The sequence below is a fragment of the Haliotis rubra genome, unplaced genomic scaffold (genome assembly GCF_003918875.1).
Source record: "Haliotis rubra isolate DU_JTF1 unplaced genomic scaffold, ASM391887v1 Scf132, whole genome shotgun sequence".
NCBI lineage: Eukaryota > Metazoa > Mollusca > Gastropoda > Lepetellida > Haliotidae > Haliotis > Haliotis rubra.
Window position 1 is genome coordinate 366,461 of NW_025765248.1, and position 25,128 is coordinate 391,588.

Below are 25,128 nucleotides of genomic sequence, written 5' to 3' on the forward strand. Positions count from 1 at the left end.
ATATCACTCCAGCTATTTTGTATTGTCATGAAAAATAAACAGTTGTAACTGATGGTCCTGTTTAGATGAATATAATGATATTTCTCCTGTACATTTTGACAAAGATGACACAGATTTCAATTAGCCTTTATGAGAATATTAACTTATCATATCACATCCTTCATTTACAATGTTCAGAATGTTAACAATCGTAACATCAGTGTGAAACATTCATGTGTATATGATTTGTAATTTAGTGATGTCTTAAACTGTCATATACACTTTTCAAACTGTTTTCAAAATGTTTAGTTTTTCATGTTATATTTATTTTCATTTGAGAACTGGAAGTATGTTCTGTAATTAGTTCAAGATTATGTACAAAGGTTAGCATTCCAGTAGATATAAGTGTTGTTATTTTGTATATCAATTTTGTCAGTATTTTGAAATGGATTTTGTGTATATATCTTTGTAATCATAAGTGCTTTGACGAACTTGACAGTCCCATTGTAAATATTTTTTGCACTACTGTTGTCTGTTGAAGGTGGCAGCATCTCCTCTCTTCTCACTCAGTACTTGATGGATAATGATTTGATATAAACACCAGTCTTAGACTGACAAGTGTAGATTATGCATGTTGGTCATTTTAGCATATTTTTTATTGAATATAGTATGTTTATCTACAATTCTTTCCTAATTCTGCCAACATTTACATCATTGAGAAATATATTCTTTGATGTCTTCCCACCAGTCAGGCTTGTTCTGATGTTACTGAAACACTGTTAAAGAGTGTTGATTCCATCTTTCATGAATTTGAAAGTCCTTAAAATGGTGGCATGATCTTTTGATAAGTGCTATTTCAAACCACATATAGTCTTATTTTTAAAAAACCTATAACCATTAGGTGTTATGTTTTTTTAATGTTTGCTTATCAACATGGTTATTCTTCAAGATCACATTTTGGCAATTTTCATAAAGTGGCACCTGATCAAATGCTTGCTGAATGCTGGATGTAGGTGTTTGCAGGTCAAGGACAAGTTATTTTTATCAGTGCCATAAATTGATATGCTAGGAAGTAATACAGTACGTTATAATAATAATAATAATAATAATAATAATAATAAGTCCATTTATATAGCGCCCTATATCCAATCACCAAGTGGTTGCTCATGGCGATGTTATATGGTCAGTGCTGTCCTGACTGACCAATTTTAAAAGGAAAATATTCTCTCAGGTGATAAAAGAGCTACTTTCATTTTGATGAAATCAAAAGGTAACTGATTTTGCAATTACGAAGTGTAAACTGAATCCAGGAGGAAGGTTTAAAAATTGTATACTAGTACATGATACTTCAAAGGAAGCAATGGAACAATGTATTTTAGTGTAATCCTTTCCTTCATCTATCCCGAAACATGATGAACAGGACCATCATGGTGTGGCTGTTGCAGAACCTTTACCTTAACATAGAACTACAGTAAGCTTGGGACATCAGATCAATGACAAATTGTTACCATGAAAATTAGTGTTGGGAATTGGTTAAAATCTCATAATTGATGATTGGTTCATTACTACCGATCAATCATCGAAAAAAATTGGTTAGCGTCATTTATGAAATTTGTTAATGCACATAAAAATAAGAAAAAAAACAAGTAGTACTTTTGGGGGTTTGGTGGCAAAATTTCATATCTTTAAAGGATGACCAGTATGGTAGGAACATAAATTTCTTGCAATCTTTAAGATAAATTCAATCGTGACTTGAAACGAGCTTGTAGTGCTTACGAAATGTAACAGACAAAACCAACCATGTGAAAAATAATTGTTTGTGTTCGATTATGAGAAATTGTGATCGATTGCTTGGTCATTGTCACTACGACCAATCTTCAATTATTTCAATTAATCGGACCACCACTAATGAAAATCCTGCTGAGTAGATTTTGTAACACACACATACTTGTCTAGAATATAGATGAATACAGCCTTCGGAATTCATGCTAGTTTGCTAGTCCAAGACAGCAAGTGCTCAGTACAAGCAGTGGTGGTAGTACTCCCTGACTTGTAGCATTTGAGGCTGTAATTCAGAACCAGTTCTCTCTTCTTTGATCTGAATAAAAGTGACCGAAAATGTAAATATAGAACCATTTATGTTTAGCTGTGAACTCGGACTAGTGAAAAATGATCGACAGTCCTCGGGACTAGTCTTAAGATAATCAAATTTCTAAGGCTGTGAATGATATGAAGAATATAGTGTTTGTAGTTGAGCATTGCTGTATTTACTGTGAGTAGTATAGTTCTCCTGGGTTGTGTTTAGCCTCTGGGGATCTGTCTATCTGTGTATGATATCTCTATATCACCAGTCCTTGCTTTTATATTGTATATCACATTAAAAAACTAATTCAGTTAACACTATTGTGTATGTTTCTGTTCTTGAGTCCAGTTACTGGTAGTGATTTTATTTAGGTAAGGTCAGTGGAACTAGATACCAAATCTGTTTTTCAATTAGGTATAATAGCTTTTGATTAAATAGTTCTACTGGTAATATTCAGGTAACTTGAAAGAGGGTTATTTAAGATTTTGTTTTGAGTTATAGTTGTAAAACGAAGGGACCACAATTTCTTTGCAGATAATTTTCTGTACAATTAAGGCCACAGTCACTTCACTGAAATCTAAAAGAACAAAATCTGCATTGGATTGTGACATTTCTGTGTTGAGGCTGTGTCAGCTATACCAACAATTGCACCTTTAATGCAAATATTGGAGCATTCGTGGATCATCAGTGATTGGCTTTACAGAGTTGGATCCTTTGGTGTGCCAGAAACATGATACTGGGTTCGAATCTCTTCGAGGTTTGTCAGCACCAATGTCAGAAATGTCTGAGACCTGCATCGCTTCACTGACACCATTCATTCATGTCAAGGGGCAGTGGGGTAGCCTAATGGTTAAAGCGTTGGCTCGTCACGCCGAAGACCCGGGTTCGAATCCCCACATGGGTACAATGTGTGAAGCCCATTTCTGGTGTCCCCCGCCGTGATGTTGCTGGAATATTGCTTAAAGCGGCGTAAAACCAAAATCAGTCAGTCAGTCAGTCATTCATGTCAAAGTATTCGAATGCCCCAAAGCCTTGATTACTCCAACTAACAAACTGCTTTGATTCCATGAGGTGAATGGGAAGAGAACCATTACCTGTAACCTATATTAGTCGCTGTCAAGGAAGGAACTTTTGATCATTTGGATAAAATTTATGAAATTTCTCTTGAGACGTTACCACATTTAATATGCTGCATTTTAATGCATACTGATTTGGAAGAGATGTTCAAGCTGCCTGTAGTATACATGTGGCCTCAGGAACAAAGTTGTTTCCATAGAGAAACCAATTAACTTTAACAATTTGTAATCCACCCTGCACTAAAATTGTCTGCTTTTTGAATAACTGTGCTGATTTTGATTTCTGTATTTATGTCAATAAAATATGAAGTATTTATTTCTTGATTATTTGGCTAACCAAATCTCGCTTATTTTTTATTAATGTGTTTGTCCAAATAGCTTGTAAATACGCTGAAACAGTGCTGTATTGGCTCATACCTTTGTGGTCAACTAGTGAGTGTCTACCAAGAGAGACAGTTTGATTTCCTGGTTGAGTTTGTTCAAAATTGCCTCTATTCACCCAGGAGAAAATGGGTACCTGGTGGGATAAGTCATGTGACTATTACCTTCTGGCACCTGACTGGCAGCTTGGGTGAATCTTGTATGTAAAGTTACGCTCTGAGCATATGAGACAGTGGGTCTTGTATTTAAAGTTACGCTCTGAGCATATGAGACAGTGGGTCTTGTATTTAAAGTTTCACTCTGAGCATATGAGACCGTGGGTCTTGTATTTAGAGTTTCACTCTGAGCATATGAGACCGTGGGTCTTGTATGTAAAGGAATGCTCTGAACATATCATACAGTGGGTCTTGTATATAAAGGTATAATCTGAGCATATAAGCCCAACCTCAACTTACATTGACCGTCAAGGAATAATTAGTGGTAAATGTAAACGCAAAAAGAAGAAAAACTAGTTTCTTCTGAGAAGCAAATATGGCAAAAAGTTAACTCATTTTGTAGTGCTGACAACTATGGTTTTATGACATTACCATGCGCAATCATTTTCAAAATTCTGGGTCAATACCATCATAAATAAGTACCAATAACAAGCACCGCCTCCCTGGTGTAGTGATTAGAGCGTCCGCCCGGAGAGCGGAAGGTCGTGGTTTCCAACCCCGACCGCGTCATACCAAAAGACGTTAAAATATGGTACTTGTTGGTCCCTGCCTGGCGCTCGGCATTAATGGGTACAACAAGGACTGGTCGGCTCGGAGTCAGTATAATGTGTCTGAGGGGTATTCATGCTTCACTGCGGCATGGTATCTCAGTGGGCTAGCACTATAAAACCACTTAAGTCTGGGCTAGTGCAAGCAGCCGCACATACACATACACACGCATGTACGTCGTCATATGAGCAAAATATTCTCAAGCACGAAGTTAAATCCAATTTCACCTCACCTCACCTCACCAATAACTGTGCACTATGCCAATATTTAGGGTAAGACCATCCAACTTCAGTTTCGCGTTTCGTTTTATATCAAATTTAGAGCTGTTATAATTTCTGATTTTCAAACACAGTATGTCTATCTCCTAATAATCATTCATGCTTTCCATCTTGAACATGCAACTTAAGTCTCATCTCTTTACTAAATGGTGAAATATTTTCTATAAGGATTATGATTTAGCTGAATGGTGAATTATATGTAAAGTATTTTACATAGCCACAAGTATATTTAAAATGACTTAAAATTGCATTAAAATTGGAAAATTGTTGTAAGGATAAAACATATTGCAATTTCACGCATACGCACACGCATACAGACACGGACACGACACACAGGCACATCCAATAACTCCCACGTGAACGTCGCTATATTTCACCTCACCACATCTCTATCAGTCTGGTCGATCCTTTCGCGGGGTCCCTGTGGCTACGGTAAATTACCAATTCATGGGGTTTGCCACATAATGCACTAAATCAAGCTTGTCTCATTGGAATCAGCCATGCTAGGCTGGTTGAAAAGTGAAATAAAAAACTTCGATTGTCTTTCACGGATGACTGACTAATTAACGGTGTATCGCAAGCGGGAACAAAGAAAATGACCTCCGTATGCAGTGCACTTTCTCACAGCTATTTTTCGTTTATAATCTCATAGTTATTTTCTTTTGTACCTGACTATGAATATATAATACCATGGCAACTACAGAGTATAATTACAAGGAAAGTCTTTACAGAGTGAGTGAGTATGGGTTTACGCCGCTTTTAGCACTATTCCAGCAATATCGCGGCGGGGGACACCAGAAATAGGCTTCACACATTGTACCCATGTGGCGAATCGAACCCTTGTCTTCGGCGTGACGAGCGAACACTTTAACCACAAGGTTACCTATTCAATAGTGATGATAGCAGGTGTTCCTGAATCACTATTCAATAGTGATACACCACGGTCACAAACACACGTAAAAGCGAGTCAACACACGTTTAATGAATGTACCGGAAGGGAAGTTAAGGGAAAGTTTCATGTGTAAAAACTTCTGACACACAGAACACTGGCCCACATTTACCAACGTTCTGGAACACTGCTCATCAGATTCAATTTAAATACGTTGAGGATCCAATTAAGGGAGCGAAAACACCGAAGTGTAACAACTGAAGTAATAAGAATGGTTGTCATAGATACGTTGTGTATAGATTATGAAGTTCTTAATCAATACATCCTGTGATGAGGATAGAGGGGTGGGGCGCGCACCGCTTCCTTGTTTACCGGCACGTCTTCAGTAGGAGGGAGGACTGTTCTGGAAGGTGCTGGCAGTAAAGGTAGGTGATTGAACATAGTGACAACTTGTATTGTTCGAGATTATCATACCAATCACTAGTGTTTTTATTATCTCTCTGTTGACTGCCCTGTTGCCAGACCCCATTCACCTTCTGGTAGCCTAGTGGTTAAGCGTTCGCTCGTCACGGTGTACATGGGTATAAAGTATGAAGCCCATTTCTGGTGTCCCCCGCCGTGATATTGCTGGAATGTTGCTAAAAGCTGGGTACACCATACTCACTCACTAATTACTTAATGTCCCTCAAAAAGTGGTTTTAAAATAGTTTTGTAATATATGTATCATTCTAAGCCGCACATTCCATTTTATAGTGTCATAAATGCGTATTAAAAATATAATAGCATTCCCATTCTTAAAATGTACTCTTCACGCCGAAGTTTCGATTGTGCACAATATCTGAAACCCCTTTCTTGTGTCCCTGGCCGTGAAAAATGTTGGCATATTACTAAAACGGCGTAAAACCCTACTTACTCACTCACACACCAATGAATGTACACAAAAATATTTTTCTTGTCCAAGACATGATTCCTCCTAAATACGGGAGATATCGTTGATCCTGGCATACCTAATTTGCTATGTTTTTGTGCGATAGTGTTCCTCCCATTTTCACCCCTATTTTGCCCTGTATATATGCCGTATTTCCTCTAATAAGGGTTCTCTAAATAAGAATAAGCGCCGAGCCTCTAATAAGCACCGGGTCTCTAATAAGCGCCGGGTACGCTTTTTGCATAAATGTATTCTCCATTGATCAAAAATAGATTTATTAAGGAATGGTCCGTTTAGTCATAACTTCACTAACAATTAATTACACCCAGTAAGCGCAATAAGCGCCGGGGCTCTAATAAGTCCGTTGAAAATATAAGAGAAGAAATAGGTTTCTCTGGCAGACATACATATTGGTATTAACCCGTGTTTGATGATTCATTTGTAGTTATAATTTTTAAGTGAATTGCTGAAATTCTGCTTTTTAGAAGAGAGTAAAATGTTTAAAAATGCAGTCAAACACCAATGTGTCGAACGTACGGTTGTGTCGATGTAAAGACTTGGTCATTTCGAATTCTTTCTTTATTCGTTTAGTTTTCGGTCACACAGGAAGATCTGTAATAAAGCATACAGCATAATGGATAACAATTTCTTTTTCTTTGCACTAAACAAGAAGTTGTTATCCATAAATAATCCATGCTTTATGACACGTTTGGCAGTTATATCCCCATAGTTCTCGTTCGTGTAGGAAATACTTCTCCTTGGTTCCCTAATACATATACTAGTGCTCAAAAGAGACTATACACCGCCAAATATTGCATAAAAATTCACAAAAATAGAAATGAAGTGATAAAATCATACTGAGCTATGTCACACACGTAAGGCCCTTCATTTCGGGGAACAAAAGGCGAAACAAGTTAACGAATCGCCTAAGCGTCGCAAAATAATCTCTGATGTAACACGGAATGCACGTGCATACCATAGGCGGACAGTAGTAAATAGAACACAGAGAGGGGTTTGGGGTGGGGGTGGGGTGCAGGGTGCGCCAGAGCAACTGTCATCAGCCAGATTATTATTATATGGGTATTTATATAGCGCTATAGTCCATCCCATCTACATGCATGCTAAAAACTGTTTTGTTTTCCCCCGATCATTGGATACTGATCTCAACGGCACATCGTATTTTCAATCTCAACTCCCTTGGGATCATACAACTCATGCAGCCACTAGGCACACCGAGTTAATGTGGCTTCCTCATGCTTACGAGGTACCCATTCACAGCTGGATGGACTGGGACACACAGTCACAGTACTTTGTCCAAGTTTACTGCACGTTGCTGTACCCGCAGCTAGGTGTTTGCACGTATTCATGTGGCCACCATCTGGTCATTTACCAACGGATTCGTGGGTTCTTTTAAGGGTTGTGTACTGTACACTAGGGGTTGTGGCAACACTGAAAGAGTCTGCACACAAAGTTGACTCCAAGGTTTAGACACTCGATCACATGTGGAATCGATCCCGGCACCTCAAGCTCGCCGGATCACTAGCCTGGGTCGCTGGGTCAGCAAGACTGACAAACGGCTTTCTGCGTAACACTAACGTCTTTGTTTTGCCGTGGCCAGCATGTTTTCCCAACATGAATCCGATATAACACTTATGGGACTACCTGGATCGACAAATCAGAAGAATAAAAGCGCCACCTGTCACCGCTTAACAACTGGAACAATCTCCTACTGGAATGGCAACGGATCACGCCTAACGTCATTCGTCGTGTTACGTCATCAATGCGTCGACGTGTTTTGGCGTGTATTGAAGCCAACGGTGGTCACACTCTCTACTGATTCAACATTTGACGACATTTTGCTGAAAAAACCCGCCTAGTTGATGTTACACAATGATACCACGTGTCTTTCAGCTTCAGTCAAACGTACTTCGACTTTGTATGAAAAGAAAATACATGTATGTACATTTGCTGTAGAATTGAAATTAAACAGATGTTCATTCATATATGCTTTTCTTTTCTTTTCAAGTTTGGTCAAACACACTGTATACAGGGGCGTACCCAGGAAAGAAATAAGATGTAGGCACAACTGGACGCAGGAGTCTTCTGTGAATTTAAGTGTAGGCACGTGCCTAAAGTGCCTAATTGCAGGTACGCTACTGGAATACTTTCTTTTGAGCACTAGTATATATTATCAATATCAATATCATCAATGAGTCACATCTGTTTTTCTTTCCAGGACAAAGTCGACCATGCTAACAGCTAATTTAGCTATCACTCTAATGATTGGCCTGAGGCTATCCACTGGTACGTTTCACTATTAGTTATTTATATATTCGGTGCAAGGTAATTACGTTAAACAGATATCCTGATCAATATACATCTGCTGAATGTAAAAATCAATCATACAGACATTATAGTCGGAACTGTTGAGAGATAATTAGCGCTAAGTTAGACTAGAATGTTAAATGTGAAATATATACCTATCGGTGCACACGGGTCAGTCGTTGAATATGTATACTCGTACAAGGTGTCATCTGTGGCTTACAGTAAATACTAAAAGGCACAATGTCACACATATTCAACAATATTTTGGCCTATATTATATCTTTTGCGCACATACACTCACTTTAGCTTCCTATTGACTTATTATCCCTTACGACTTGCCTGAAATCGATAATTTAAACATCGAGGCGAACTGCTTCCAAACAGAGAACACATGCCATATATGGAATGTAAACAATTGCTCCGAATATCAAAAACTGTCGTACGCGGTGTTGTCGGTGTTTGCCGAACTAGTTTCAATCACAAGTTGTGCGAAGGATATTCGCGAAGAGCGCTCCAAGGGACACAACTGTATAGGGTTCGCTTGAAAATAATTTTCGACCGGTAGAGGGCGCGAGAGTCGATTTAACGTTGCATTAATTCATCCGAACTTTTAAATTAATATTGTAATCTAAATACGTAATTTTATTGTGGAATAAATTATATGGTAGCTTCCCTGAGGATTGTTTTTTAGTACCATTGAGAGAAATGCATTATTCAAGTGTGGTGTGATGTAAGCCTTTAAATAAATACATTTGGGCCTATGGTTAGGTACAGTTACTAAATGGATCAGGGTTGGTGGGGTAGCCTAGTGGTTAATGCCATCGCTCGTCACACCGAAGACCCGGGTTCTATTCCCCACATGAGCACAATGTGTACAGCCCATTTGTGGTGTCCCGCCGTGACATTGCTGGATGTTGCAAAAAGCGGCGTACAACCAAACTCACCCACTCATTGCTAAATGGATCATGAGTTAGTTAAGGGTCACAAGTCAATACAGTAATTTATACATCAACAATACAATAAACTGTGTTTATAACGAACACGATTGTAACGAACTGACGAACATAACGAGCGTCGATCACGAATGGGTATCACGAAATACGGTTTTAATGAATTAAAATAGTGCTCACTTTGTGTTCGGTATAATAGTAATTTACCTTAGTAAAACACATAGAAGAGGGTTGACGGGAGATCACGGGTCATTACTACAGTACACAGCAGTTTACCTTAGTAAAACACATAGAAGAGGGTTGACGGGAGATCACAGGTCAGTATTACAATACACAGGAGTTTACCGTAGTAAAACACATAGAAGAGGGTTGACGGGAGATCACAGGTCAGTATTACAGTACACGGGAGTTTGCCATAGTAAAACACACAGAAGAGGGTTGACGGGAGATCACAGGTCAGTATTACAATACACAGGAGTTTACCGTAGTAAAACACTTAGAAGAGGGTTCACGGGACATCACAGGTCAGTATTACAGTACACAGGTGTTTACCTTAGTAAAACACATAGAAGAGGGTTGACGGGACAAAACACATAGAAGAGGGTTGACGGGACATCACAGGTCAGTATTACAGTACACGGGAGTTTACCGTAGTAAAACACATGGAAGAGGGTTGACGGGGGATGACACGTCAGTATTACAATACACAGGAGTTTACCATAGTAAAACACATAGAAGAGGGTTGACGGGACAAAACACATAGAAGAGGGTTGACGGGACATCTCAGGTCAGTATTACAGTACACGGGAGTTTACCGTAGTAAAACACATGGAAGAGGGTTGACGGGGGATGACACGTCAGTATTACAATACACAGGAGTTTACCATTGCAAAACACATAGAAGAGGGTTGACGGGACAAAACACATAGAAGAGGGTTGACCGGACATCACAGGTCAGTATTACAGTACACGGGAGTTTACCGTAGTAAAACACATAGAAGAGGGTTGACGGGAGATCACAGGTCAGTATTACAGTACACGGGAGTTTACCTTAGTAAAACACATAGAAGAGGGTTGACGGGAGATCACAGGTCAGTATTACAGTACACAGGAGTTTACCTTAGTAAAACACATAGAAGAGGGTTGACGGGGATCACAGGTCAGTATTACAGTGTATAAAACACACATGGAAGGTCAGTATTACAGTACACAGGAGTTTACCTTAGTAAAACACATAGAAGAGGGTTGACGGGAGATCACAGGTCAGTATTACAGTACACGGGAGTTTACCGTAGTAAAACACATGGAAGAGGGTTGACGGGGGATGACACGTCAGTATTACAATACACAGGAGTTTACCATAGTAAAACACATAGAAGAGGGTTGACGGGAGATCACAGGTCAGTATTACAGTACACAGGAGTTTACCATAGTAAAACACATAGAAGAGGGTTGACGGGGAGGTCAGTATTACAGTACACGGAGTTTAAACACATAGTAAAACAGGAGTTTACCATAGTAAAACACATAGAAGAGGGTTGACCGGGACATCACAGGTCAGTATTACAGTACACGGGAGTTTACCGTAGTAAAACACATAGAAGAGGGTTGACGGGAGATCACAGGTCAGTATTACAGTACACGGGAGTTTACCTTAGTAAAACACATAGAAGAGGGTTGACGGGAGATCACAGGTCAGTATTACAGTACACAGGAGTATTTACCTTAGTAAAACACATAGAAGAGGGTTGACGGGAGATCACAGGTCAGTATTACAGTACACAGGAGTTTACCGTAGTAAAACACATGGAAGAGGGTTGACGTAGTAAAACACACATGGAAGAGGGTTGACGGGGACACGTCAGTATTACAATACACAGGAGTTTACCATAGTAAAACACACATAGAAGAGGGTGACAGGACAAAACACATAGAAGACGGGAGATCACAGGTCAGTATTACAGTACACAGGAGTTTACCGTAGTAAAACACATAGAAGAGGGTTGACAGGCGTCAGATCACAGGTCAGTATTACAAAACACATAGAAGAGGGTTGACGGGGAGATCACAGGTCAGTATTACAGTACACAGGAGTTTACCGTAGTAAAACACATAGAAAGAGGGTCAGTATTACAGTACACAGGGTTTACCGTAGTAAAACACATAGAAGAGGGTTGACGAGGTTCAGGGGATAACGCGTATGTATTACAGTACACTAGGAGTTTACCGTAGTAAAACACATAGAAGAGGGTTGACGGGGGATCACAGGTCAGTATTACAGTACACAAGGAGTTTACCTTAGTAAAACACATGGAAGAGGGTTGACGGGGGATCACAGGTCAGTGTTACAGTACACAGGAGTTTACCTTAGTAAAACACATAGAAGAGGGTTGACGGGAGATCACAGGTCAGTATTACAATACACAGGAGTTTACCATAGTAAAACACATAGAAGAGGGTTGACGGGAGATCAAAGGTCAGTGTTACAGTACACCAGAAGGCGTTTGGAGAGGGCATTGGTCAGTATAATAAAACAAAGGCTGGGTTCAGGAGAGGTCATAGGTCGATTATTGCTTCGATTAAATTAATGAAGTATTGCTTTACGCGACAAAAGCAATTTTCAAGGTATTCGGGGCGAATTTCAGTTTAGGCACTGGTCAATGTTAAGAACGTTTGTGTGCTCAACCATCACTACATATTTGTGTCACTACAACCACTAGACATGCGTACATCAAACCAGTCATAACGTCATTTTTGCGTCAGTACGACCTTAATACACGTATTTGACTACGACCACTAGACATACGTACATCACACCAATCATAACGTCATTATTACGTCATTACCGTCTGAATACATGTGTTTGACTACGACCACTTGACATACGTACATCAGGCCAGTCATAACGTCATTTTTACGTCAGTACGATGTGGTTACAGTTGTTTGACTACGTCCACTAGACATACGTACACCAAACCAGTCATAACGTCAGTACGATCTAAATATATTTGTTGAACTACGACCACTAGACATGCGTACATCAAACCAGTCATTAGGTCATTTTTACGCCAGTGCGACCTTAATACATTTGTTTGACTATGACCACTAGACATACGTACATCAGACCAGTCATAGTGCCAGTATCACGTCATACCGACATTTATTCCACTGTTTACGCATACCTCCTCTTGTTACCATGTATTTCACGATTGACTGAATTACTCGGACTTCCACAATGGAACATTACTTATACTATTCAAACAGCACATTACTCGTCAGTGTTAAATTCGTTTCAGCAAGTGGAAGTGTTGGGCCATCAAGAGCTGTAGTGTATCATTACGGAACGACGTCTATGAGTTGGGAACATGCGGCAAGCTACTGCGCCCGTAGAGGCTGGAGACTCGCCCAGTTCAACAGTGACTATGACCTATCTGCATTGAAACACCTGTAAGTGAGTGAGTGAGTTTAGTTTTACGCCGCACTCAGCAATATGACAGCTATAAGGCGGCGGTGTGTAAATGATCGAGTAGTCTGCACCAGACAAACCAGTGATCACTGCATGAGCATCGATCTGCGCAACTGGGAACCGATGACATGTGTCAACCAAGTCAGCAAGCCTGACCACCCGATCCCGTTAGTCGCGTCTTACGACAAGCATGGGTTACTGGAAGTTCATTCTAATCCGGACCTTCACGGGTCTCATACCAGCAGGACAAATGGTACATGTCCAGGGCAATTTAACGGCACAACGCCAGACAGATGAAACCGATGACATGTCTCAACCAAGCCAGTGAGCCTGACCACCCGATCCCGTTAGTCGGCTATTACGACAAGCATGGGTTAATGAAGACCAATTGTAACCCGGATCTTCACCGCAACACCGGTAAGAAACGACACACCCACTATAAAGTCACAACTGCAACAGCAGCAACAACAAAACACTTTGACGCTGAGCAGTTTTAGGGGCTATGTGTGACCACAACAGATACTGAAGACAACGGTCAACTGTGAACGTACACCTTTACTTATTGAACTGTTTGATCTTTTTATACAGTGACATTTGGTTGCAAATGACCGAGAATTACATGTGTAACTGACTTTATAGTTAGCATATTAAATTAGCGAACATACACATATGCGTTTCTTTTTGGGAGAGTATACTTCATATTTGTACCATTTCAGATTCAGTAATATTGGAATTGTGTGGATTGGACTTGCTAGCACTGAATCTGGAAGCATGACCTATCGCTGGACCGACTGCACGCCATATGGTGACCACACGAGGGCTCCTTGGGCTGTTAACGAACCCAACTCTCTTGACAGCCAGCTCTGCGTAATGATGAAAGCGTTCACATTCAAAACGAATGATTGTTCGAAACCTTTCAAATTCCTTTGTGAAGAAATTCAAGGTAACGGAACAAATCTAGATTCCTCTGGTGTCCTATTGATTCAGGCTGACAGGCAGCCAGGTCACATATGATTATTTTTCTTAAAATACCAATATCAAAACATGAGAGATCTCCCAAAAGAAAAGGTAGCTACGCTTTTCGGAGGGCCGGGGTTAGCTTCAAAATTTCAAATCAATCCACTGTTTCATAGTTTTGCAGTAGAATCTACTGTAGACAGATTGAACTGCCGTTGAAAGAATTCTTTGCCGATTTCGAAAAATAAAATAATCGCAATAGGTTCCAGTTGTTTGGGGTAGAGCTCGATAGGCAGGAGCTAATAGGTCAGGAATACTTACCTTTCTAGTCCAAGGCGAAATGCTAGAAAAGTCCCCAACTTTTAGGATCTCGCAGCAGTACAGGCTTTTGACAATTATCGTTGGCAATTTGGCGGGATATAGCTTTTAAAGGGGAAGTATGGAAATACGTTCGTATATTCCTGTCAGGTGAGTTAAATCACCCGTGAAGGTCCGGGTTAGAATTGATCTTCAGTATCCCAATCTTGTCGTAAGAGGCGACTAACTTGATCGGGTGGTCAGACTCGCTGGCTTGGTTGACACATGTCATCGGTTCCTAATTGCGCAGATCGATCTTGCTCACTACTAATTGACCACTGGATTGTCTGGTCAGACGCGACCATTACAGACCGCCATCGCTATACCTGGAATAGTGCTGGGTTGGCGTAAAACTAAACTCACTCACTGAGTTAAGTAAAAGTAGTACATCTAAAAGTTACAGTGCAGTTTGGCCATCAGCAAAGCCATGTATAGGTCAGCGGTATATGGCATTTTGGCCATGGAATAATATTGTGGAAGAGGTGCTGGATACTGCGGACTGACCATACATGCACTGTACATACGATACAAGGATGCCTGAAAGTGAGAATATATGTAGAATCTGGTTTTCAACGGGACTGGACCCTCATACAACGGCTGAGATGCTATCTCTCCGTTGCTGCACTATCACGTAATTGTATATTTGACGCCGAATAAAGAGTTGTGGACCTGCTGAGGAACTTCTGTGTTGAGACAGATAGCCCAACTAAACAGCCCGGGATTTAATATTACACATGATTGGATTAAAGTATTTGATACAAAAGTAGGTCCAATTCATTTATTTTTATCAAATTTGTCGAGGCTAGAGCATTAGGATTTTACTGGGAAGGTACATGTATAGGAATGTAAACACTTTGGGGGTGAAAAACTAGTTAATAAAATATAAATTCAGATACATAATAAATGTATATGATTAATGTGCAAGGGGTTTCAATCTGTCCATATATAGATATTTATAGATTAGCATGGATGTCTGGTTTATGGTATTACGCATGCTGTAAGGTCACATGCAACGTAAAACACAACTTTGCAGATTCTGATACCTTTCGGTATGGACTTACCGAAACAAATCATCAAAAATGCAAATTCAACTTATAAAGTTGAAAAATAACGCGATGAAAAAACCGCGCGAAATCGTAGTTCAAACGATTCACTAATTTTCCCCCAGCGTTTGGGGGAATTCAAGTGGTTTCAACAGCTGGGCTGCGCTCATAGCACGTGCGCAGTGAAATAGGTTCGCGCAACTTGGAAGCGGGTTGTCCGGTGAATACTCGGTGAAGGCTTTGGTGTGAGCTATTTTTCTAATGTTTGTTGATATCTCACAGGCGCGAGCTTTTTTATATGTTATGACAGTAAAATTAACTGTTTATATAATTTCATTTGTCTATTTCACCACACGTTCTTCTTACCGAGTCACTTTCTCAGTTCGATGCTTAAAAGCAATGTCATTATTTAGCGTTGACAGAATTTCTAACTGTGATATAGATATGTCGTTGTCACAGACAAAACTCAATGTCTTGTTTTATTGACACCTGTGTGTCTGCCTGCCTGTCTGCTAATGACAATATTCAATACACAACTGCGATCACTGACCACATGCAATTTGAACTTAACACCAATCAGGCTATACACCATAAACAAAATGCATTGATTTATGGCCCGAGTTCGGTCTCTGTCACATTATGTAATTACACAGACAGGCAGGTGTGATACTTGAACACATGACATGTTATGATGTCTGTTGATTGCAAAATGTTATACACAAAAAATGAGCATGTATTTACAAAACCCAACATCTCTATATATACACACACAATGAGCCGTGAGGGCATCTGCAAATGAACCAGCCGTTACACTTGAGTGCACACCCACCCGCTCTGACTGGGTTCGGTATCCCGGCTGCTTCGTTTCGAGGGAAGTAAACCCAAGTACACAATATTGCACTTTTGATTTGCGATTGTACGCTTATAATTTTGTTTATATGTTTTTTCATAACCAGCAATGTATATTATATGTCATGAATAGTTGAAAGAATTCTTTGCCGATTTCGAAAAATAAAATAATCGCAATAGGTTCCAGTTGTTTGGGGTAGAGCTCGATAGGCAGGAGCTAATAGGTCAGGAATACTTACCTTTCTAGTCCAAGGCGAAATGCTAGAAAAGTCCCCAACTTTTAGGATCTCGCAGCAGTAAAGTGTTTTCCAGTAATTAGTATGACACATCTCCAGAAATTCGTGTTGGTATGGAACAAGCCACAGGTTTACATTCTGTTGAAACAGTGTCCACATGTTCATAGGCCAACTATATAAGTATAAACCACATCATGGACGGTGACAAGCACTGGTGTTCAACATGGTCAAGGTATGCAGTAGGGGTGTTAAGGCTGGGGGTATCATATTACCTGATTTTACTGCTGTCTCAACATTTGGCCTGGGAGTATTTCGAGAAATGACTGTTCGTGAAACGTTCAGAGAACTTCAATCCTTACAAACCGTATTGTCGTGCAGAGCGGCAGAGAAAAGGAAAGTTGACAAAACGGGTTTCGGATTACGTCCTTTGTAAGTGCTCTTCTCAGAGAAGGCGAAAAAGGTCGCTATGACACCGGAAAGTGTTGCTGTTTCAAGGCCGTCGCTAATTAAACATGTCGTTAAATCACTGTTGTATCGCTTTATCGCCCTGAAAAAATCTAGGCGATATTGCGACAAAGCGATAGCACGACACGATATTGCGATATGGCGACACGATATAGCGATATTGCGATACAGCCCAAAAACGAAATAGCGATAACACGACACGATATGGCGATAGCAAGACACGATATAGCGATAGCAAGACACGACATGGCGATAACTCGACACGACATTGCGATAACACGACACGAAATGGCGATAACACGACACGAAATGGCGATAACACGACACGAAATGGCGAAACAGCGATATTGCGATATAGCGATACGGCGATCAGCGATATAAACAGGCGACACGTATGGTGGCTCATTCGGGCCATCGCTTTATCGCCCTGAAGAAATCTAGGCGATATCGCGACAAAGCGATAGTACGACACGATATTGCGATATGGCGACACGATATAGCGATATTGCGATATAGCCAAAGACGAAATAGCGATAACACGACACGACATGACGATAACAAGACACGATATAGCGATAACAAGACACGAAATGGCAACAACTCGACACGACATTGCGATAACACGACACGAAATGGCGATAACACGACACGAAATGGCGATAACACGACACGAAATGGCGATAAAAAGAGGCGACATTGCGATATAGCGATAACGCGAAAAGGCGATATTGCGATATGGCGACGCGATATGGCGATATGGCGATACAGCGACATTGCGATATGGCGATATGGCGATACAGCGATATGGCGATATGTAGAAAAGCGGGTAAGTTGATTCATTCTCAGGATTCAATAATAAGATAGCGGGAAGTATGTGAGATAAAGATGCACTTGATGCCTGGCATAGATATATAAAGGGATATGTAGTGAATCATATCAACATAAACGACATTGTTATGCAACCTCTCTGGTTAAATCACCAGTTTCGCAACACATATTTGATAATCAATAACTGGTTCAAACAAGGAATTGTTAATATTAAAGACATTTTCAATGACCAAGAGGTACTCTCATTTGCAGAACTTAAAACAAAATTTGATATTAAGGGCACAGTACTTGACATAAATCGTGTCATCGTCAGTATTCCCCCAAAATGGAAAGAAGTCATTCAAACTGCTGGACACCCAAACATAACAAAGGTATCGATAAGTTCCCCATGGAATGATCTTATTATACCGACTAAAGGATATAGATTAGTTTACGAGTCTCATATCGAAATCCAATTTTCCAAACGTATGCGATAAATGGGAAAGTGAAGTAAACGATCATATCGATTGGAAGACCATATTTGTGCAATATAGACTAACCATTAAAGACCCAAAGCTTTTTGGATTTTCAATACAAATTTATTAATAGAGTTATTTATACATTAAAATGAAACTAGTTGATAATGACATATGTATATCGTGTGACGTAAGTGAGAATATTTATCATGTATATATTGAAAGTCCCATCATTAGATTATTCTGGAAAGAATTCACCGGTTTTGTTAATTGTGTCTTGCACAGAACATTCGTACTCTCAGCTCAAGATATACTATTTTGTGCGAATAGCGACCCCTTGCTCAACCATATGATCATACTAGCCAAGCGCCACATTTTTTGTCAGGAATATCAAGGGTGTGAAACCAAGTTTCACCACATATAAAGGGTTATTAAAAGATGTGTATGACATTGAGAAATATATTGCCAGAAACAATTTCAATATGAATTTATTTGAGAGAAAATGGATTAGGCTCCAAAATGTTCTGTGATTATGACAATGAAATAGTTCTACTCAAGTGTATCTGCGTTTGTTCCAGTTTTACATATTTATTTCCCAGTGAAATTGAAACAAAGTGACATGCCATTTCTCATAATATATCATTACAAAACTATGTCCACGGATTGTTTCATACAAAGTGTATCCAAGTGAAGTGAATAAAAAATGTGAAAAAATAGTATGTGAGATAAACGCATTCGTAAAACCGTCCATTCTACTGAAATAGCTCATCCAAAAGCACAATGAGAGATGACATATTCCAAACTGTGATACTTGTCCATGTCAAGATCCTGAGAATTCTGTAGGCTATAAGAGTTCATCAGAATAGATTTGGGCTCTTACGGTGCCTGATCGATCTGCCTAATCTTATGGGAAATCGATCTCTGAAGTGTCTACTTTTAAGAATGATGGTTGCTTATCAAGAAAGGAAAATATCATTATAAACGAAAAGTTCTAGAATACTTTTCTTCTTCTATCTATAAATAAGTAAACAATACATTGCACACCAAAATAATTTCAGTAGGTACAGTGGAAGCTGTATAATCCGACACTCACTGGGACCGGGGGAAAATGTCGGATTATACAGCGTATCGGATAATTCACTGTCTCGTTGCTTGAATACTTTTCAAACAGTACCATACATTGTAACTGGCTTCATGAAATTAATGTTTGATAGCTATTTACTCGGTGAATAAAGGGGAAAAAACAAAATCAGTATTTACATACACATGTATCATTGGTATTTATTCTCTTCAGTACAATGTACATACCATGCGGACTACCCAATCACAATCATATTCACACTTTCATGAAAAAATCCTCCATTGTAGCCATTGACAGGTTGATTGGCTATTTTAGTCTAATATGGGGAGAGGATGTCGGATTGTACAGCGTGATAGTGTCATTGTTACCAGAAAATGGTGTCGGAATTCTGAATGTACAGAAGTCAGATAATTCAATATTAATATGATGATAATATAGAAGAACGCTGCCGGGGCCCAAAATATATGTCGGAATACACAGATTGTCGGATAATTCAGAGTCCACTGTATAGTAAATCAATCTCAGAGTTTTTGACTATTATTGTTGGCAATTTGGCGGGATGTAGGTTTTAAAGGGGAGTATAGATATGTTCGTGTATTCCTGAGTTAAGTCACCCGTGAAGGTCCGGGATAGAATTGATCTTCAGTAACCCAATCTTGTCTTAAGAGGCGACTAACGGGATCGGGTGGTCAGGCTCGCTGGCTTGGGTGACACATGTCATCGGTTCCCAATTGCGCAGATCGATGCTCATGCTGTTGATCACTGGATTGTCTGGTCCAGACTCGATTATTTACAGACCGCCACCATATAGCTGGAATAGTGCTGAGTGCGGCGTAAAACAAAACTCACTCACTAAGTTAAGTAAAAGTAGTATATCTAAATCTTTACAGTGCAGTTAAAAGCAAAGCCATGTGTAGGCCAGCAGCAAATGGCCGGTTGGCCACGGAAGCTTAATATTGTGGATGAGGTACTGGGTACTGCAGACTGACCATACATGTACTGTACATACGATACAAAGATGCCTGAAAGTGAGAATATATGTAGAATTCTGGTTTTCAACGGGACTGGACCCTCATAAAACGGCAAGGCAGGTGGACTGATGATCCCCTCTGAGATGCTATCTGTGCGTTGCTGTACTATCATGTAATTGTATATTTGACGCCGAATAAAGTGTTGTGGACCCGCTGAGGAACTTCTGTGTTTAAGGAGACAGATAGCCCAACTAAACAGCCCGGGATACAATGTTACACATGATTGGATTAAAGTATTTGATTTCAAAAGTAGGTCCAATTCATTTATTTTTATCAGATTTGTGGAGGCAAGAGCATTAGGATTTTACTGGAAAGATACATGTACTGTCATCTTTTATATCAGTTCAGACTGCACATACTGCAATTTTGAAATATATACCCCAATGTATTAGGCGCGTTCGCAGCACATGAACCTGCGACCCACTGCATTTTATAGATTGGGTGAAGCACGTGCTTTACATGTGCATTCTAGTATGATCGCCTGTTTGAGCTAAAAGTTTTAAAATTGCCCTTAGTTTCAGGTTGTGCTTAATTAACGCTCATGTGTATATTTAGTTACAACACGTATACTCGCTACAGATGTTGATAAGGCGTTTAACATGGGCCTTAAAAGACATGTACATCTCAAAACGGCATGGCAGTTTACCCAATTCTAGAAAAAGCTGAATAGTACACTTTATTTTAAAAAAGTAGAACCTTATCTTTTACAAAGTAAGAGTAACACTTTCTCGATTTGGTTGTAGCTCATACGATGGTTTTAAAGATAAGACAATGATAAATTTGTACAATAACGAACTTTTACTTCGTGTTGTATGTATTAAGATTGAATATAATCAGCCAAATGATATGCTAGTAATGACAATTTAAAGAAAACCGGTAAATAAGTCAAACATTTTTACATTTAGTGTAATTTTCAACACTTTTGGATGGAACAGTGATTCCATTCGCCGACGTTGTTCCATTGTGCTTTATTTAGTGGTGATATGACGCCGAAGTTGCTATAAGAGATCTAGTCTTAAATAATAATAACCACTCCACCTTTTAGTGCTTCGACGATCATGTTTGTTTCTTTCTGTTTGTATTATTCGGTTGTTGCTGCATTTTGATGATTCAGACGATGAGTTACACAATAGCACCATATTTATGATGGGCATGCATAGAAGATTACTATTGCATAAAATCCATTTGCATACACCGAATATTATCATTACGTGAAATCCCCTAGAAAGTTTTTGCTTTCTCACTTAAACTAATACGAGACTAATTCAAATACAACATGGACGCATCACACAGATACACATAAGTACATACCACATACACACAAACTCATATAAAGATGAATATATCGCTTTATCGCCATATCGCTGTTTCGCCATGTCGCTTAACCATTTCGCATTATCGCAATTTCGCTTTATCGCAGTATCGCTATATCGTCATATCGTTATGTCGCACTATCGCCGTGTCGCCTGTTTATATCGCATTATCGCCGTATCGCTATATCGTATATCGCAATATTTCGTCTGTTATCGCCATTTCGTGTCGTGTTATCGCCATTTCGTGTCGTGTTATCGCAATGTCGTGTCTTGTTATCGCCATGTCGTGTCTTGCTATCGCCATATCGTGTCTTGCTATCGCCATATCGTCGTGTTATCGCTATTTCGTTTTTGGGCTGTATCGCAATATCGCTATATCGTGTCGCCATATCGCAATATCGTGTCGTGCTATCGCTTTGTCGCAATATCGCCTAGATTTTTCAGGGCGATAAAGCGATGGCCCGAATGAGCCACCATTCGGGCCATCGCTTTATCCCATATATTATCGAATACTAAGAATGAATCAACTTACCCGTTTTTCTACATATCGCCATATCGCAATGTCGCTGTATCGCCATATCGCAATGTCGCTGTATCGCAATATCGCAATATCGCCTTTTCGCGTTATCGCCACATCGCAATTTCGCGTCTTTTTATCGCCATTTCGTGTCGTGTTATCGCCATTTCGTGTCGTATTATCGCCATTTCGTGTCGTGTTATCGCAATGTCGTGTCGAGTTGTTGCCATTTCGTGTTGCGTTATCGCTATATCGTGTCTTGTTATCGTCATGTCGTGTCGTGATATCGCTATTTCGTTTTTGTCTGTATCGCAATATCGCTATATCGTGTCGTGCACTATCGCTATATCGCTTTGTCGTACTATCGCTAGATTTCTTCAGGGCGATAAAGCGATGGCCCGAATGAGCCACCAAGCGCATTGTACTCATGATCAACTTCTTCCTTCCTTAATGTCGTTTATAAATATGGACACAAAAAGTAAACATATTCCTTCAAAATGGATCCATAAATCATCGTCATATCTTCTTTACGATTTGATTTGATATTTTATCGAAAAACTATGAGCAGAGGCTACCGCTCACGTAACAGTTCTTAGAATTTCATTAACTTTAAACCTTTTTTCACCCTAGAATGTTTTGCTTTAAACTGTCAGAGGCAGGGACGTGTATGTTCACAAACCCTGCGTTCTTTGAGTCCGGAACGGAACGGACGGACGGTGCCGTGATGTCTGCTGAGATCAACTGTCAACAAGCATGCCTTGAATATCAGGAAGTAAAACAATGTGTTGGCTATTCCTATTATGACAAAATGTGCGAGCTGTATCTTGGACAATTCCTCATATTTCCAAATTCAACATCTGGTGCCAAGCCACATGTCAGCGTAAAGGTGTGCCATTCTTGTAAGTATTTCCCTTTTAACTTTTCTCTCACTTTTAACCGGTTCATTTGAGTAGCCCAGTGGTTACAGCGTTCGCTCGTAACGCCGAAGACCCGGGTTCAATTTCCCATATGGGTACAATGTGTGAAGACCATTTCTGGTGTCCCCCGTCGTGATATTGCCGGCATATTGCTAAAACCGGCGCAAAACTAAATTCACTCACTCAATTGTAGCTTACATACTGAAATATTCTCCTAAGCAGCGGATCACGATTCACGCAAAGACACTGTATTGATTGATTCATTCATTGTTGTTTAAAGCCGCACTCAACAATACTCCAGCTATATGGAGGTGGTCTGTAAATAATCGAGCCTGGACCGGACAATCCAGTGATCAACATCATCGGTATTAATCTACGCAATTGGGATACGATGACATGTGTCAATCAAGTCAGCGAGCCTGACCACCCGATCCCGTTAGTCGCCTCTTACGACAAGCATGGGTTGCTGAAAACCAATTCTAGCCCGGATCTTCACGGGTGCAACAACACTGTGTAAAACATGGCGCCTTTACATAGTAGCCAGAATTGGCTTTGCACATGACAAATCCCATATTCCTTCGAATCTTTTCGTTGGGGCCCTAAGAGCGCAGATACCAACTACCACGCAGATTTTATTGATGAAACTTTCTATTAATATGACTATTAGTCCTCAAACAGGACCTGATCAGTCGTATGTTTCATCTCAATCGTGCCCCAGTGGTAAATCTGACTATATTAAGATAACCATGTCCTGCTTCCAAATGATGGTAAGAGAGTGAGTGAGTATGGTTTTACGCCGCTTTTAGCAATATTCCAGCAATAGCACGGCGGGGGACATCAGAAATGGGCCCCATACACTGTACCCATGTGGGGAATCGAACCCGGGTCTTCGGCGTGACAAGCGAACGCTTTAACCTCTAGGTTACACCACCTCCCCGATGACGATAAGATCCGGGTAAGTGATAAACACCTGAGATCGGCATCACTTGAGGTTATCTTCCCACATGGTACTGACACAGCCTCTACAACTGGAATACTGTTCAAAGCGTCGTTAACACCACTCACTCACTCAATTTGGTGTAACTATATTATGAACAACAAGTATAAGATGGTGAACATAATCCTACATAACTACAGGTCAGTGGCGAGGCGGCTAGGTAGCCTTGTTGTTAAAGTGCTCGCTCGTCACGGAAAACCCGGGTTCCATTCTCCACGTTGGTACAATGTGGAAAGCCAATTTCTGGTGTTCCCGCCGTCATATAGCCTGAATATTGCTAAAAGCGGCGTAAAAGTCAGACACATTCACTTACAGGTCAGTCGACAAAACCCATTCCATTGCGCAATTCCGCCTAAAGTAATTGTGATAAGCATGTGTTTAAGAATCCACTATCAGATGTAATAATTACCATGTGTTCGCAAAATGGCATCCGAAAAATAGGCATGTCAATTGTTCACAGTCCGTGTTTTTTGTGTTTGCCAGACCAAACTATTGACGACAATAATATGGACTTGTGGGACGAACCTTTCCTCCTCTCATGTGACGAAGGCCTACCTGAAGAATCAATGTCTAATGAATTCGCTGATGGCATCACGGAAGCAACTTACTCTGCAATTACGGATGGACTCACCTCCTCCTCCCTTTCCTCCTCATCTGTTACCATGGTAACCACCACTGCAATTCCTCCTACTTCCTATCATCTACAATCCTCAAATATGTTGGACACGGGTCTTGACAGTACAGTGACCCATACGGCAGCGTTGCCTTCCCCAACTATCCAAGAAGTGACCAATGAACTTTCCAGGGCTGTGGCTTCCACCAGCAGTATTAAAGCCATTTTTCCTCTTTCCGGTCACATGCAAACATCGACCGTTCCGACTAGACCGACGGGAGGTTCACTATCAAAAGAATCGTATTCAAGTGATGCACTGCTTATGTCTCCAACTATCTTGACCGGAACTG

General features: G+C 40.2%; 1 protein-coding gene across 1 annotated transcript; it reads left to right on the forward strand.

Annotated features, from left to right (window-relative positions):
• The first annotated feature begins 5,792 nt into the window (after positions 1 to 5,792).
• On the forward strand, positions 5,793 to 25,119 carry LOC124267582. Its single transcript, XM_046702537.1, has 7 exons — positions 5,793 to 5,875; positions 8,615 to 8,682; positions 12,950 to 13,100; positions 13,836 to 14,062; positions 22,905 to 23,150; positions 24,649 to 24,990; positions 25,088 to 25,119. Exons 2-7 carry the CDS (start codon positions 8,628 to 8,630, stop codon positions 25,117 to 25,119), a joined length of 1,053 nt encoding a protein of 350 aa, XP_046558493.1. The 5' UTR covers positions 5,793 to 5,875; positions 8,615 to 8,627.
• The last annotated feature ends 9 nt before the right edge of the window (positions 25,120 to 25,128 follow it).